Source organism: Trichomycterus rosablanca, chromosome 25 (assembly GCF_030014385.1).
Source record: "Trichomycterus rosablanca isolate fTriRos1 chromosome 25, fTriRos1.hap1, whole genome shotgun sequence".
NCBI classification, from domain to species: domain Eukaryota; kingdom Metazoa; phylum Chordata; class Actinopteri; order Siluriformes; family Trichomycteridae; genus Trichomycterus; species Trichomycterus rosablanca.
This window is the reverse complement of record NC_086012.1, coordinates 5158957-5175683: the sequence shown is the minus strand read 5'-3', so window position 1 is coordinate 5175683 and position 16727 is coordinate 5158957. Positions and strand designations below refer to the sequence as shown.

Here is a 16727-nt window from a genome sequence, read left to right as displayed (position 1 = left end):
TTGAAAACAATAAAACCTGCACTTAAGCTTTACTTCTTTATTGTTTCCTTATCCTTCTTAATTGTGGAGATGCTCGATCTTAGTAAGTAAGTAAGTAAGTAAGTAAGTAAATTTTATTTATAAAGCACTCTTAAAGCAACTTACGTTGACCAAAGTGCTGTACATCGAATAAGCATACATAACACAACATTATGTTAAAAAAGTAAGAACCAAATAAAAATACAGAGTAAGAGACTAGAGTAGTGATTCCTTTGTTGAGTTTAAGGTAAATGTCGAGTTAAAGGGTACAAATTTCCCGACGAACGGCGCAGGGTTTCAAAGATTTTGAGTTTACGGGACGTCAAGTTACAAGGTACCACTGTACAGGTGCAAACAGGTTGCAAATAATAACAGCCAACTTGGTGTCATCAAAGCGTGTAATTATCTATATGAGTCTCTACCTGAATCAGGGGTCATGGGGGTGGTGGGCCGACTGCCAGAGGTTCCCGGTCTGTAGCAGCTGCTGAAAAAGTGCTGGATGTGTGTGGAGAGAAGTTCCCTCCAAGAACCGTTTCTGTCTCCTAGCAGCATATCGTGGATGAACAGGGGTAGCATTCTCTGGCAGAAATCTGTCTTAGCCTGCACAGAAGAAGATGAATACGGGCTCAAACGATTTACATTTTGTGATCCAGGTAACACAAACAACGTACAATCTGGTCCCACTATGGTTTACAAGATCTAACATAAAGCCTTCACAAGGGGGCGTTCGGGTACAAGTTTATTTTATTATTATTTTTAATTTGGGTTGTTGTTGGATCTTTGATAGATCCCTGGACAGAGCAGGGGTCAACTGCAGGACGTCAGTGACCAGCCCTTACTATACTATACCAGCATGTTTAGGGGGACCTGTAACCCCAGGTTCTGAACCTAACAAACAATCACAACTTTACAGCATACTTTATCAGCATCACTGTGCTGGTTTATTTTACTACCTCGGTGGTCAAAATTTTTACTCAGGTGGCACAGCGCGGTGTGAGTTCGAATCTCAGCACTGACCAGGAACTGACCAGGCCAGGTGTCCACACATACACAATTTGCCGTGCAGTTCAACAATTTGAATGTGTGAGTGTGTGTGTGTATTGGGGGGGGGGTCACATGGAGCTTAGTGTGTCTCACTGTATGTGATACAGGTCTGTGTGGGAACCCAAAACTGGCAGGTGATAAGAAACTGGACAGACTGGACACGCGGGAGGGGGCGTGTGCTGGGCGGGGCAGCGGTCACCTCCTGAGGCCACAAATGACAACAGGAACGTGTACGTACCTCACACAGGGTCCTGGTCGTGAGCAGGGCTTCATTTTGAACCCCTCCGCTGTCTAGCAGAGCCGTGCACAGGTTCCTCAGCCACTCCTTGTATTTCCCAGGCTGAACTGACCACAGCTCTGGACTGTCCAGTCGGTCTCTGGAGGCAGGGGTGATCTCCGGTCTCGTTGTCTGCTCCTGGAGAGTAAACAGAATGGGTCTTGTTGATGTGGTTCAGTAATAATGAACTATTTCTGACATAATGGGAGGACATCCTACATAATTATTCCAATTTAGTCATTTCCAGTTCCCGACTGTGAATCCGCTGCTGCTCTTACAACCTCCCATCTGATCAAAAAGCCTAAGAAAGGTCCAATCTGTGGCCGCTTTTTATCACCTGCCAGCGCTGCGTTCCCACACAGAGCTGTATCACATGTGGAGAGTCATGCTAAGCTCTATGTGCCCCCCCCCCAACAAGTCCATCAGAACAGAGGGAAGAACCCAAGGTCCATAAAGACAAGGCTTGGTCTGATTGAAATCCAGTGACCTACACTGAGCCCTGATCCCAGCTTTTCAGTGGGCGCAAGGCACACAGTAACACCCTGGACGGGGCACCAGTCCATCGCAGGGCAGACACACACACACACACACACACACACACACCCATTCACCTATAGGGCAATTCAATGTCTCCAATTAACCCGGGACTGTAGGAGGAAGCTGGCGCTCCCGGAGGAAACCCACGCAGACACGGGGAGAACATGCAAACTCCACACAGAAAGGACCCGGACCGCCCCGCCTGGGGATAGAACCCAGGACCTTCTTGCTGTGAGGCGACAGTGATATAACTATACAATCTAAACTAACTAAATAAGCAGCAATGAATTAAAACTGAGACACTTGCTTTTTTCCGGGCGGAGCGAAACGGACTTAGATAAACCAGCATCGGGTCAATCTGGCCCTTGTGCATCTCCCAGAATTCCAGACCGGACTGAGTAGCCAGAATGTCCTTCAAACACAGAGCGGCGGCCTGGCGGACAGAAATACTGACACACACATCATGTGCAATTAATACATTAAAACCACCTCCTTGTTTCTACACTCACTGTCCAATTTATCAGCTTCACTTACCATATAGAAGCACTTTGTAGTTCTACAATTACTGCCTGTAGTCCATCTGTTCCTCTACATGCTTTGTTTGCTCCCTTTTATGCTGTTCTTCAATGGTCAGGACCCCCACAGGACCCCTACAGAGCAGGTATTATTTAGGTGGTGGATCATTCTCAGCACTGCAGTGACACTGACATGGTGGTGGTGTGTTAGTGTGTGTTGAGCTGGTATGAGCACTGCTGGAGTTTTTAAACACCTCACTGTCACTGCTGGACTGAGAATAGTCCACCAACCAAAACATCCAGCCAAAAGCGCCCCTTGGGCGGCATCCTGTGACCACTGATGAAGGTCTAGAAGATGACCAACTCAAACAGCAGCGATAGATGAGCGATCGTCTCTGACTTTACATCTACAAGGTAGACCGACTAGGTAGGAGTGTCTAATAGAGTGGACAGTGAGTGGACACTGTATTTAAAAACTCCAGCAGTGCTGCTGTGTCTGATCCACTCATACCGGCACAACACACACTAACACACCACCACCATGACAGTGTCACTGCAGTGCTGAGAATGATCCACCACCTAAATAATACCTGCTCTGTGGGGGTCCTGTGGGGGTCCTGACCATTGAAGAACAGCATGAAAGGGGGCTAACAAAGCATGCAGAGAAACAGATGGACTACAGTCAGTAATTGTAGAACTACAAAGTGCTTCTATATGGTAAGTGGAGCTGATAAAATGGACAGTGAGTGTAGAAACAATGAGGTGGTCATCAGAGAAATTTATATTTTTATTATCTCACGTGGCTACCTGTGGTGCGTTAAGGCATTGTTTAGGCAGCTGAGGATGATGGAGACCCACTGACGAGGAGGATCGGAATATATCGCTGCCGCCCGAGTGTAAATCCCGTCTTTTGCATGATGCAGAGCGATGGTTGACAAGTCCACAGGTCCAAGCTCCCCTAAGCAACCCCCGACAGCCTCTGAGACATAAGGACATGGTCAAAATGTTTAGAAATGCCCAAATAATAAGAGGTCAGAACAGCTCTGACCTCCTGACACAGACTCCACATGGCATTACCAGCAGGTCCTGATACCAATCTGGTCGTATTCAGTTACCCAATTGCATTTCGCTTCCTCTCTACTGATGTTGATCTCCACTCTGACCGAGGAGAGCCGTGTCTAACACACATCCATCCCCTCTGACACATGTGCCAATTTTTCGCTTGCATGAGGCGAGTTCATATGTAGACCAGCTTTGTGGACGGATAGTCACACTCTGATCACATGATCGCTCGTCTCTGTGCAGGCACCATCAATCAGCCAGCAGAGGTCGTACTTGCATCAGTTATGAGGAATCCCATACGGCATCCAACCCTGAACAACAAGCCAATCATTGTTTTGTATAGGCGCCCAGCCTGCCGGAAGCAGAGCTGGGATTCGAACCGATGAGTTCGAGTGGTGTGTTTTACTGCTGCGCCACTCACTGTACGTTTTTCCAAGGGTCGACAGGAGGTAACATGGGCGTTTCAATTGACCCACGACCATGAAGCCCCGAACACAGATAGGTTCAATGTACTGTGTGCCATTAACAATATTAAAATACTGTCTGTGAGTCTTGGATGCCCAGTAACCTGGTTCAGGGCTGCCCGTGAGCACACTTTGAGTTTCAGAGATGCTTCAACCCTGTAAATATTTAGCCATTATTAAAGTCCCACAGGTCTTTATGACTGTCCATATCTGCTACATCTCTAGCCAATAAAACAGACAGTGCTTACCCAGTATGTCTCTACCTCCAGGATGGTTGGTTGCGAGCTTACACAGCTGCAGGAGGTTCAAAACCAGTTTGACCAGCACACTGCCGGCTGGGTCAGCTAATCAAACAAAAAGACAAACATTTTTGTAGACATGTACTTTACATTTGCTGTATTAAGCAGACAACCTTATTCAAAGCATTTATCCAAAGCAGTCTGAGCCATTGAGGCTTAAGATCCATGCTCAGGGGTCCAACAGTGGCAAATTGGTGGTGGTGGGGCTTGAACTGGCAACCTTTTGATTACTTGTCAAGTACCTTTGCTACTGAGCTTCCCCTGCCCAAAGTGGGTAGAGGTTTGGGCTAACAATAGGAAGGTTGTTGGATTAAATCCCGGCTCTGTTGTGTTCTTGAGCAATATCGTTGTGCTTTGGGGGCCAAACAGTGGCAAACTGGTGGTGGTGGGGCTTGAACTGGCAACCTTTTGATTACTTGTCAAGTACCTTAACCACTGAGCTACGACTACCCGAAATGGCTAGAGCTTTGAGTTAACAATAAAAAGGTTGTGGGATCAAATCCCGACTCTGTTGGGATCTTCAGTAGTATTGTTGTGCTTTGGTGGCCAAACAGTGGCAAATTGGAGGTGGTCTAGCTGGAACTGGCAACCTTTAAATTACTAGTCAAGTACCTTAGCTACTGGGCTTCCACTGTCCAAACTGGGTAGAGCTTTGAGCTAACAATAGGAAGGTTGTTGGATTAAATCCCAGCTCTGTTGGGATCTTGAGTAATATCGTTGTGCTTTGGTGGCCAAACAGTGGCAAATTGGAGGTGGTCTGGCTGGAACTGGCAACCTTTAAATTACTAGTCAAGTACCTTAGCCACTGGGCTTCCACTGCCCAAAGTGGGTAGAGGTTTGAGCTAACAATAGGAAGGTTGTGGGATCAAATCCCAACTCAGGGGTCCAACAGTGGCAAATTGGTGATAGAGAAACGCCGTCGAGTTCTCTGGGCCCGAGCTCATCCCAAATGGACCACAAGACACCGGACTTTGAGTTCTGCATGCTTAAAATGAACAGGACCATCCTGACTGTTATCAGTGAAAGGTGCAAAAACATGATTCGATTCATACCATGACATTCTTTTAGCAGTTGCTCGATTTGCTGTTTGTGGGTGTGGAGCTGTCTCTTCAAGTCCTTTAGACCCTCCATTCGGGTGAGTGGTAAAGAGTCGCATAACGTCACGGACAGGAAATGTTCAATCTCCTGCAAAATAGATAAATTAAGATTTGGACACAATATTAATGGGTTAAAACCTATTATTTGATGGGTCTACTGTCTGTTTTGAGAAGTAAACATATCATTTTAACCTTGGATCATGGTGTATAACTAGAACACCTGCTGTGGGGATCATGGGCGTGGCTCGGTTATGGAATCATGTCCCTCTGCTATGCCAAATTTAGCCGACAAAAGAGGCATGGAGGCGCAGATGATTGATGTTTATTTGACAGCAACCCACAACTCAAGGAGTGGCACCTCTCTCCAGGTGGAAGTGTACTTATTTATCATGGTTCCTTCCTCACAGACTTGCCAACTACTATCTGCTATGCAAAGTATTGAATGACTTCCAGCTTACTGCCATTTATTAAGAACTGGACACACTGTTTATGGGTTAAAAGCTATTATTAGATGGGTCTACTGTCTGTTTTGAGGGTTAAATGAGTCATTTTAACCCTGGGTCTCTGCCATGGAGATCGGCGGCGTCGCTAGCTTACAGAATCATGTCCTTCTGCCATGCCAAATTTAGCCGACAAAAGAGGCATGGAGGTGCAGATGATTGATTTGTCAGTTCCTTTTATCTGACAGCCACCCACAACTCCAGGTGGAAGTGTACATATTTATCATGGTTCCTTCCTCACAGACTTGTCAGCTCCTCCTCCAAAACTCTAAACTAATATCTGCTAAGCAAAGTATTGAATGACTTCCAGCTTACTGCCATTTATTAAGAACTGGACACACTGTTTATGGGTTAAAAGCTATTATTAGATGGGTCTACTGTCTGTTTTGAGGGTTAAATGAGTCATTTTAACCCTGGGTCTCTGCCATGGAGATCGGCGGCGTCGCTAGCTTACAGAATCATGTCCTTCTGCCATGCCAAATTTAGCCGACAAAAGAGGCATGGAGGTGCAGATGATTGATTTGTCAGTTCCTTTTATCTGACAGCCACCCACAACTCCAGGTGGAAGTGTACATATTTATCATGGTTCCTTCCTCACAGACTTGTCAGCTCCTCCTCCAAAACTTTAAACTAATATCTGCTAAGCAAAGTATTGAATGACTTCAAGCTGATAATTATAAGTATGTATAGATATATAAAGTATGTGTATGTCAATAAGCTATGTATTATGTATTATGCTCTCAACTGGGTACAATCCAAAATACATACTGTGTACTACTTAGGATCAGAACACTTACTCTACATTTACTACTATTACTATAACATGAATTAATAACTACGGTATTTTTACTAAGGGAAACACGAGGCACCTGTCTGAGAGTGAACGCTCCGACGCTGTATTTAAGTGCATGCTGGGCTGCTCTGAGCTCCCTGAAGGCTGGCAGATCAGGAAAAGGCTCCAGCAGAGGAATCGCTCTCCTCAGATACTCGTTCTCTGGTTTCTCTGGTTGTTCTATCACCAGGAACTTTAGCAGACTCAGTACCTGTCGGACATTAGAATGAGGAAAAACATGGCACGGCATGATCGTTAGTACGTGACGAGCTAGATGGAGTAACTAGACAAAATGGCGTGAAAAACATCTAGCGAGGTTGCTCAGGTGGCGCAGCAGTAAAAAGCACCTTAGAACACCAGAGCTGGGTTTTTCGAACACATCGTATCGAATCTCAGCTCTGCCATCCGGCTGGGCTGGGCGGCTGCATGAACAACGTTGGGCAGTTGTTCATAGGGTTAGGGACAGGTCGGATCATGGGTCCTCATAACTGGTGCAATTGCGACCCCTGCTGGCTGACTGATGGTGCCTGCACAGGGCTGAGGAATAATGCTGATCAGGGTGTGGCTCTCTGTGCACAGTGCTGATCGGTATATATGAACTCGACTCGTGCAGTTGAAAAATGCAGTCTGTACTGACTGTACGTGTCGGAGGGGGCGTGTGTCAGTTGAGAGGCGTCCTCAGTCAGCGGTGGAGGGTTGAATCAGTGGAGGACTCAATCAGGGTAATTGGACACGACTAGATTAGGGGAGAAAATTGGGGGAAAAAAGGTTGGAAAAATAGAAAATGAAAAGAAAACAAAAACATCTAGTGATCGGCAGTTGTTACTGTGATCTATGGGACTGCATGGTGGTGGTGGTGGGTCACATGGAGCTTAGCGCGGCTCTCCGTGGACACGTGGCGGAAGTGTTGTGTGATGATCCGGCTCTCCTTGATCAGATGTGGGGTTGTGTAAGCAGCAAGAATGTACAATTGGGAATTGGAAATGACTAAATTGGAAGATAAAGGCACTCACCTGTTGAGATATCGCGGGCTGCTCCGTGACCTGTGCTGTCAGAGTTCCCACGATGACCTGCAGGTGGCTCTCCAGAGCGTCGTCGCAGAAGCAGATGGCCGTCTGGCAGACCGTAGTGAGCAGGTCAACGCACAGTAAAAGGCTGCGGGCTGAAACTTCACCCTGATGACCTGATCTGGACGAACATCTGAGAATTGAAACGGTTGTTAGGGTTGCCACCTATGTGTGGAAAAAACCTGGACAGTGTCATATATGGAAACGGTTCTGTGTGGCCAGAGTCTATGGACAGGTAACTGTGGTCATGTGACACACCTGTGATAAGGAGCTGATAATTCCGCAACAGCACTAAAACAGCAGCATAAATCTTCCCGGGACTGACTATTAAAAAGAAGGACAATCCAGGGAATACCGGGACACATGGCAACCCTACTGGTTTTGTCTCAAAACCTAATAAAGCAGTAGCCTAATAAATCTTGTGAAGGGTTTAAGGCTGCAGTGTTTAAGCCATTTAAGGTGGTTTTTAGGTGAATTTTAGGTTGTAATTAGGTCATGAATTCTTAAACACAAGCTCAAAAAGTAAAAGCAGCACTAAAAATAGAGACATAAAAACTATTTTTATGGGTAAAAATGCATATCTTGGGGCGCTCGGGTGTTCGGCGGACCCTGTTTGAGGGAGGGAAGGTCGGATGGGGTCTCCTCCCACTGGCTCTGTACACAATACAGATTTTTTTGTGGGAACCCGACACTGGCAGGTAATAAGAAGTGGACGCAGACCGGGGTTGCGCAAGCGTCATAGTTCACGATCGGGAACTGGAAATGACCAAATTAGGAGACCACGTTAGACAGTGTGTAAGCGTACCTGCTGTTGATGTGGTGTATCAGGGTGTAGATGATGTCGCGGAGCACGAACGCCCACGCTCCACCCAAGCCGTCCTTTACTTCACGGAGCAGCAGGTTGACAAACAAATGGTACATCATTAAGATGCGGTGTCTCTCGTAGGCGTTGGTGGTCTCGGCCGCGCGCTGGCATATTGATGTCAGGATCTTTTGTATGGACAACTGGTACAAACAAAAAAAAACCAGTACTACTTAATATATTAAATGACTTTGTTAGATGATGTTTGGTCTACATTTCCCGAGGGTGGCACGATGACTCGGTGGGTATCACTGTCGCCTCACAGCAAGAAGGTCCTGAGTTCGATTCCCAGGTAGAGCGGTCCGGATTCTTACCGTGTGGAGTTTGCATGTTCTCCCTGCGTCTGCGTGGGTTTCCTCCGGGAGCTCCGGGTTCCTCCCACAGTCCGAAGACGTGCAGTCAGGAGAATTCATTCATTCATTTTCTAATTTGCTTATCCAATTACGGTCGTGCGGGGGGCTTTTCGATGGGCGCAAGGCACAATGTAACATCCAGTCGATGGGCGCCAGTCCATCGCAGGGCAGACACACACATACACACACACACTTATAGGGCAATTCAGTGTCTCCAATTAACCTGACTGCATGTTTTTGGACTGTGGGAGGAAACCGGAGCTCCCGGAGGAAACCCACGCAGACACGGGGAGAACATGCAAACTGCGCACAGAAAGGACCCGGACCGCCCCGCGTGGGGATCCAACCCAGGACCTTCTTGCTGTGAGGCAACAGTGCTACCGTGCCACCGAGCCACCGTGCCGCCCCAGTCAGGTGAATTGAAGATACAAAATTGTCCTTAACTGTGTAACCAGTCCTTTCATGAATGTAACCAAGTGACTAAGTGTGTAAAGCATGACGTTAAAAATTTAATAAATAAATAAACTACATTTCCCAGATTTCAATGTGTTGCCTTACGCTGATCTTTTATCATCCACTATTTACCCAGGTACACATTATATTTATGTTCTTGGACGTGTAGGAATGTTAAGTGATCAATAAAATCCCAATATACGACTCTCCGTCAGTGGTGCCTTTCCACACATGCAAGCTACCCATGCCATTATGCACCCCCTGACCATGACAGATTTTGACTTTTGCATCTGGGTGGATCTTATTGCTTTTTGAACGTTTGAAATGCCTCACAGTGATGTATCATCGGGGTGGAAATCCCTGATCCAGTATCATAGTAAAAATAAACTATATCATTTTAAAAGACGACTAAAGTGTGCCACCTACAGGCCACTCTTGGTATTACTACTTTTGGTATTATTATTCTACTGTAACTTGCAGCCTGTTGTAAACTTTCAAACAACTGTCTTTTTTGAGAGACTCACTTAAATAACTCACTTAAATAAAATTCACACCCTTACCGGTGTCTTGGAGAGGATGGCTACTAGTGACTTGTGACTGGCACTGTGGCACTTGCTGAGGTAATCCAGTGTCGCTTTGATCACATATGAGCTGAAGAACGGTGGATTTGGAGCGGGATCCAACTCTCTACAAACAGTAATATAAGAGAGAAATGCTGGACGAATCGTAAACCATTGGCAATTAAATTAAATAGGCCTTTTTTTTATGATACACTATATAGAGAAAAGTATTGGGACACCCCTTAAATCCTTTTATTTTAATTCATGTGTTTCAGCCTAAACAATTGCTAACAGGTGTAATAAATCAGTTAGACAAAGAAAATTATAAGCTTCCAACTTTGCAGTAACAGTTTAGGGAGGGCTCTTTCCTGTTCCAAACTCCAGTGGCCTGCACAGAGCCCAGACCTCAGCCCCACTGAACAGCTTTGGAATTAACTGGAACATCAACTGAGGCTTTCTTGATTATCATCAGAGCCCAGTCATACAAATGCTGTTGAGTAAATGAAATAAAATTTGATTTTGAACTGGGGTGTCCAACAAGCTCATGGTCAGGTGTCCAAATACTTTAGGCCATATAGTGTACATCCGTTTATTATATATGGGTTAAGCCAGCATTTCTCAACCTTTTTTTTTTTTAGTTATGGCACATGAATAAATCTATGTATAGCAGTATGCAGTACATACTAAGTACAAGTACAGTATGCAGTACATACTAAGCACAATATGCATTGAAGTTTAAGGCTTAGACGTGTAATTAATGTAGCATATTACCCGAGAAACCTTTGCAGGTGCCCCTTTTCGGCAGCGACCATTCCTGCCCCCTCATACAACGTCATCAACAGCTCAACCACAATGTCTGCCAAGTTTCCGCATATCAGACTGTCGATTTGCTAAAAAGTTGAAAAGAAGTGGTGAAATTGCTTAATTTAGTTATTCCCAATTGACCAGCCATTTACATATACAGAGGAGCACACTATACTCTCTTAGTCCTTCACCATTTACTTTCCAAACTGTTACGTGCCGGCTAGTCGTCTCACCTGTTTTCCCAGGCATTTGCTGTCCTTCAGCAGGTCATAAACCTGATGTGCTTTCTCTCTCTGCTGCACGGCCTCCGCCTCATGGCCGGGGAGGGCAAAGTGCGGCAGGATGTTTACCATGATTTTAGGGAAGCAGTTGGCCACCAGCTGCCTCCAGTCCTGCTTCAAGTCGTTGCTGATTGATTTCACCTGGTCGAAGTCATTCAAGAAGATCAAGTGTGGGATAAGCATGTGATACGATGACCTATAACAGAACACAAAAAGGACACCATAATTAGAGTGTAAATATTTTCTGTTCTATTTATACACAGTATGCAGTATATTCTGAGTGCAGTACACAGTACATACTGAGTGCAGTATCAGATACAGTATATACTGAGGTAAGTATATAGTATACAGTACATACTGAGCACAGGTTTTAGTACATACTAAGTGCAGTATGCAGTAGTATATAATACATACTAAGTGCAGTATGCAGTAGTATATAACGCATACTAAGTGCAGTATGCAGTAGTATATAATACATACTAAGTACAGTATGCAGTATACAGTATATAATGAGTGCAGTAAGTAGTATACAGTATATACTAAGCACAGGTTTCAGTACATACTAAGTGCAATACGCAGTAGTATATAGTACATACTAAGTACAGTATGCAGTATGCAGTATATACTAAGTGCAGTATGCAGTATATACTAAGTGCAGTACATAGTATAGAGTATATACTGCATGCAGTATGCAATATATACTATGTGCATCAAGTAATATATAGTATACACTAAGTGCAGTATGCAGTATATACTAAGTGCAGTATGCAGTATATACTAAGTGCAGTATGCAGTATATACTAAGTGCAGTATGCAGTATATACTAAGTGCAGTACATAGTATAGAGTATATACTGCATGCAGTATGCAATATATACTATGTGCATCAAGTAATATATAGTATACACTAAGTGCAGTATGCAGTATATACTAAGTGCAGTATGCAGTATATACTAAGTGCAGTATACAGTATATACTAAGTGCAGTATGCAGTATATACTAAGTGCAGTATGCAGTATATACTAAGTGCAGTACATAGTATAGAGTATATACTGCATGCAGTATGCAATATATACTATGTGCATCAAGTAATATATAGTATACACTAAGTGCAGTATGCAGTATACAGTACATACTGAGTGCATACTGATTTCTTCTCTAAAAAAATGTCATTTGTGCCACAGAGGGTTAAAACAAAGTGAAACCTGCAACACCTTCACACCTACTCTTACACCCGGTCAGGCTGGTTAAAACCAAACTCAGTTCAGTTCAGTTCTTTCAGTTAGTGGCTTGAACGTAATTGGAAATTTCCTGTCTGGACGACTTTCTTAGCTTAACACTAACAAAGTTAGCCTGTCTGATCCAGAATGCAGACAGAAAGAAAATAGAAAAGGGTGCTGGCTATGAAAGATGCAATCCAGCCGAGAGGAGCAAAATGCTTAACCAAGGTAGAACAACAGTGGCTAAATAGCCACAAATAAAAAAAAAAGCATAAACACAAATAAAACAGAAACAAAGTAACAAATTAAAGACACAAAAACATACACAGCCTGCGACAGAGAACATGGATAGAACAGGGATAGCGCAGAACTGCTCCACCTCAGTCTTTGTTAATGTTGTACCTGTAAAACTCCTCCAGATCTCCGCAATTCAGCAGCGCATATGGGAAGGACTGCAGCGTGTAACTAGGGTCGGTCTGTCTCTGACCCAGCCATTCAGCCATCAAATAATTTAGATGAGAGGAGACAAACGTCTCAGGACCCCTGTAGCCCAGACGAACAGAGACACCGCCCAGCACCTGAACAGTCAAATAACAGTCTCATGTTATATGTTTATTATTACACTTTTGATGTCATATTAATTTATTTACTTAATTTATTTGTATTAGTTCCTCTTTTGCTATCTATCTATCTATCTATCTATCTATCTATCTATCTATCTATCTATCTATCTATCTATCTATCTATCTATCTATCTATCTATCTATCTATCTATCTATCTATCTATCTATCTATCTATCTATCTATCTATCTATCTATCTATCTATCCATCCATCTATCTATCTATCTATCTATCTATCCTTTCATTCATTGTCTGTTTTACCACCATTTTATCGTGCACCACTTGGCCTGACTGGATTCTTTGGGTTTGCACCCAGAGGAAATCCACACAGACACTGAGAACATGCAAACTTCACACAGAAAGGACCCTGGCCGCCCGGAAGGGGAATCAAACCCAGGCCCTTCTTGCTGTGAGGCAACAGCGTTACCCAATGCGTCACCGTGCATCCCATTTCCAAAACCAATGGTATTAAAACAGAGTGGCCTCTATGTGATCTTTTCAGCCATAACAGCAGCTGCTCTGATGAAGTATGTTTGTTGGAATTTGTACCCATGGATTCCATATCATTGATTTTATACAACTTTAGTAACGGGTGTGGCTGAAACACCTGACCTGAATAATTGGAGGGAGAAAAATGTTTGTAGGTAAGCGGAGCTTTTAACCTGGCCGGGCATCTAACAGGTACGATTAGCTGTGCTTAAAGGAGGAGGCTCAAAGGAGCTTTAACAGTGTAGTTATTTGGAGGTGCACTTGTCAGTGCGCTCAGTGCTGGTCCCAAGCCCGGATAAAAATAGGAGGGTTGCCTTGTGCACAATGATTCTGGATGGAACCGTATCCACCGAGGGTCATGGCGAATCGCTGCACCCAGAGCATTTTGTGACGACTGTTTTTACTACTACAGCAACAAAATGACGTTGACGTTGTACCACAATACCGATATATCATCACACCCCTATTCTGTACCTTTTTGATCAGGTGCTCTTTAATACTGTTTTCTTTGTAGGACTGAAAGAGGGCGAAGAGCGCCTGTTTCTCACACACGGGGCTGCAGCACATGACCATGGATAGGCTCTTCAGCAGAGAGGCCTGACGGTTAAAGGTTTCATCAGGCAGGTCCTCGGGGGCCCCGTTTCTCTAAACAGAAAGCAACAGATTTAAATGTTCAGTACATTTAGCATTTTATTTAACTGACAAATCAGATCCTATTTGAATTTCACCATGTCCCAACTTTTTTTTAATTAATTGTATTAAGTGTAAATAAATACAGTATCCATATTATTTACCTAATTCATTTAAGTAAGGAAGAATCTTAGTCAAAACATCAAAGCATTTTTAATACTTTAATGATTTTAATGGGCAGTAGTAAGAAGGGTGCTGGTTCAAGCCACACCACTGCCAGAATGCCACTTTTGGACCTTTGAGCAAGGCCCTTAAACCACAATTGCTTGCAATAAATTAAGTCACCATTATAAGTTGTGTTAAAGGCCACAAATTTAAATGTACTGTAAATTAATTATATATTTTTTACTGTGGCCATTATATTAGAAGCGGCTGTAGGTAGGGGATTTCTCGAATATACTGTATATTGAGAGATTTACCTGGTCAGTCATGCCCTCCTGAGCCTTCAGGTAGATGTTCTCAAAGGCTGTCTGTTGGTGTTTGAGTGGAAGCATCTTTTTCTGTTCTCCGTCCTGAACAGCCTTCTGCAGAAATAATCTGTAAATCATGACACCACGTTTCAATCAATAAAGCAGAAAAACATGCAATTTCTGTCAATTTTAGGCGTTCAAGTGGCGTTACGGCCTATTATGGGCTAGCCACCACCACTGAGATCTTAAGATCTGAAGTTTTAATCCTAAGCGGGGCTTTGATCTGACTGGGCATCTAACAGGCATGATTCGTTTTGCCTAAGGGAGGAGGGTTGAAGAGGTTTTAACAGCCTGGCTATTGGGAGGCGCACTCGCCAGTGCGCTCTTAGTGCTGGTCCCGAGCCCGGATAAAAAAAGGAGGGTTGCCTTGTGGAACCAGATCCACCGTGACTTAATACCAGTTATTGCATTACATTGCGGCATATTGCGTCAGATCATCGTACGCAGCACACGCAGGGTCTACTTGTTGGACATCCAATTTCAGTGACCTCTAGGCTTCTCACAAGACTTTGAATTATGTCTGTGGGAATTTGTGCCCATTCAGTCAAAAGAGTCTCAACTGATGCTTTATATGATTGATTTATTACACCTGTTAGCACCTTGTGGCTGAAACACACGAATTCAATAATTAGAAAAGGTGTCCCAATACTTTTGGCCATGTAGTGTATATCTATATGTATGTATAGCCTGCAAATAAATAAGAAAGCAGAGATAATTTAGCATTTCTAGGGTCACATTCAGGCTCAGCACCTCCAAATGAAATAAAATTGGCTACTTTTGTGTTAATTGAATAATAAAAAGTGACCTTTCAACGGACACGGCAGCCTGCATGCGAACATGATGGTCAGGGTCCGAGAGGTGGTGAGGCAGAATCTGACAGACAGGAAAATCTTTATCTTTCAGCGTTAAGATCGCCCATTTACAGCAAGGATCCACCTGTAAGAATCAACACCAATACAAGATGATCCTGTGGTGCAGAAATGTGACTTTATTACAGCCTTGCAAACTGAGTCTCACCTCCAGCAGGGCGAGTAAGCACTGCCCCAGAGCCGCCCGTACAGACGAGGTACATTTGCCACTTTGACCCAGGAAGCTGTACAGAAAAAAAACGTTCCTATTACAGATAAAGTGTGACGATTCATAACTGGTCGTGACTTCTACATTTCAGTTACCCACCAGAAACCTGAGACCACCTTGAGCAGCATGCCCCTCGCATGACCCATCTCATCGTCCCCTTCGGGCGTGGTCCGCGTGCCACCCAAGCAGCGCACGCAAGGCAGCAGCGCCAACACGACGGCGCAGCAGACTTCTTGATCTTGCCGGTAATGAGAGCACACGTCCCTGTCCAAAACCAAATACAACAAACACATTAATTGCAATAAAAAATATATATTAATTGACACTGACAGCAGCTACGTGCTGGGAGTGACTCAATAAGGTCCTGGTGGGTCGTCACAGGTATCTGGAGCCATGCTGACTGCAGTGCGTCCCACAGCTGCTGGAGCGATTGGACCATCGAGGTGGTCCCACAGATGCTCAATTAAGTTCAAGTCTGGGGAATTAGGGGACTAGGGTAGTACTTGGAAGTCTTGGTCATGCTCTTCCAACCAGTGTGGGACATTTCTAGCCGTGTGACGTGTGCTATGCATTGATGGTATTCAAAAAATCCGCCATAAATCCTTACGCAAGAGGCCTGAGCAGCAAATCCAGCTCTTCTGCTGTAAGGGACGACATCTCTGCAGGAAGAACCTTCAGCAAGACCAGATACTGCACAAGAACAAAAAAGAAGAGGATTAAAATGCACAATAAATACGATTTTCTCCCAATTTAGTGTAGCCAATTTGTCTTCTGATGTTGGAGACCCTGACTGCATCCAAAAAGGGTATATTCGCCTGACAGACGCTCCCTCCGATGTGTGCGCTGTCCACTGACCGCTTCTTATTCACCCTTACTTCAGTGGAGTTGCGCGTGAGGCCAGTCTATCACACGGAGAGTCACGCACTGATCTCCACGCTCCTACACTTCCGTACAGGCACCTCGGGCTACTAACCAGGGTCCTTACACAGCATCTTTTCCCACCCAGATTTTAGTGCCCAATGTTTGTCTGCTGTAGGCACTGCCAATTGTGCCCGCTAAGGGGCGCCCAGCCAACCGGTAGCAGAGATGAGAATCGAACTCGGGGAGTTTAGAATCCCAGTGCTGGTGTGCTAGC

General features: G+C 44.5%; 1 protein-coding gene across 1 annotated transcript in view; it reads right to left on the bottom strand.

Moving 5' to 3' along the window:
• The window catches only part of atm (ATM serine/threonine kinase), a 53679-nt gene that overhangs the window by 23843 nt on the left and 13109 nt on the right, over positions 1 to 16727 (bottom strand). The window contains exons 19-37 of the mRNA XM_062988009.1: positions 16200 to 16282; positions 15692 to 15856; positions 15533 to 15608; positions 15321 to 15451; positions 14465 to 14582; positions 13830 to 14000; positions 12647 to 12822; positions 10978 to 11221; positions 10712 to 10830; positions 9941 to 10067; positions 8518 to 8717; positions 7659 to 7845; positions 6683 to 6856; positions 5269 to 5401; positions 4166 to 4261; positions 3199 to 3370; positions 2184 to 2325; positions 1301 to 1477; positions 441 to 618 (exon numbers count right to left, since the gene is read on the bottom strand). Coding sequence (XP_062844079.1) covers positions 441 to 618; positions 1301 to 1477; positions 2184 to 2325; positions 3199 to 3370; positions 4166 to 4261; positions 5269 to 5401; positions 6683 to 6856; positions 7659 to 7845; positions 8518 to 8717; positions 9941 to 10067; positions 10712 to 10830; positions 10978 to 11221; positions 12647 to 12822; positions 13830 to 14000; positions 14465 to 14582; positions 15321 to 15451; positions 15533 to 15608; positions 15692 to 15856; positions 16200 to 16282 — 2869 coding nt within the window. The remainder of the gene's footprint in view (positions 1 to 440; positions 619 to 1300; positions 1478 to 2183; positions 2326 to 3198; positions 3371 to 4165; positions 4262 to 5268; positions 5402 to 6682; positions 6857 to 7658; positions 7846 to 8517; positions 8718 to 9940; positions 10068 to 10711; positions 10831 to 10977; positions 11222 to 12646; positions 12823 to 13829; positions 14001 to 14464; positions 14583 to 15320; positions 15452 to 15532; positions 15609 to 15691; positions 15857 to 16199; positions 16283 to 16727) is intronic.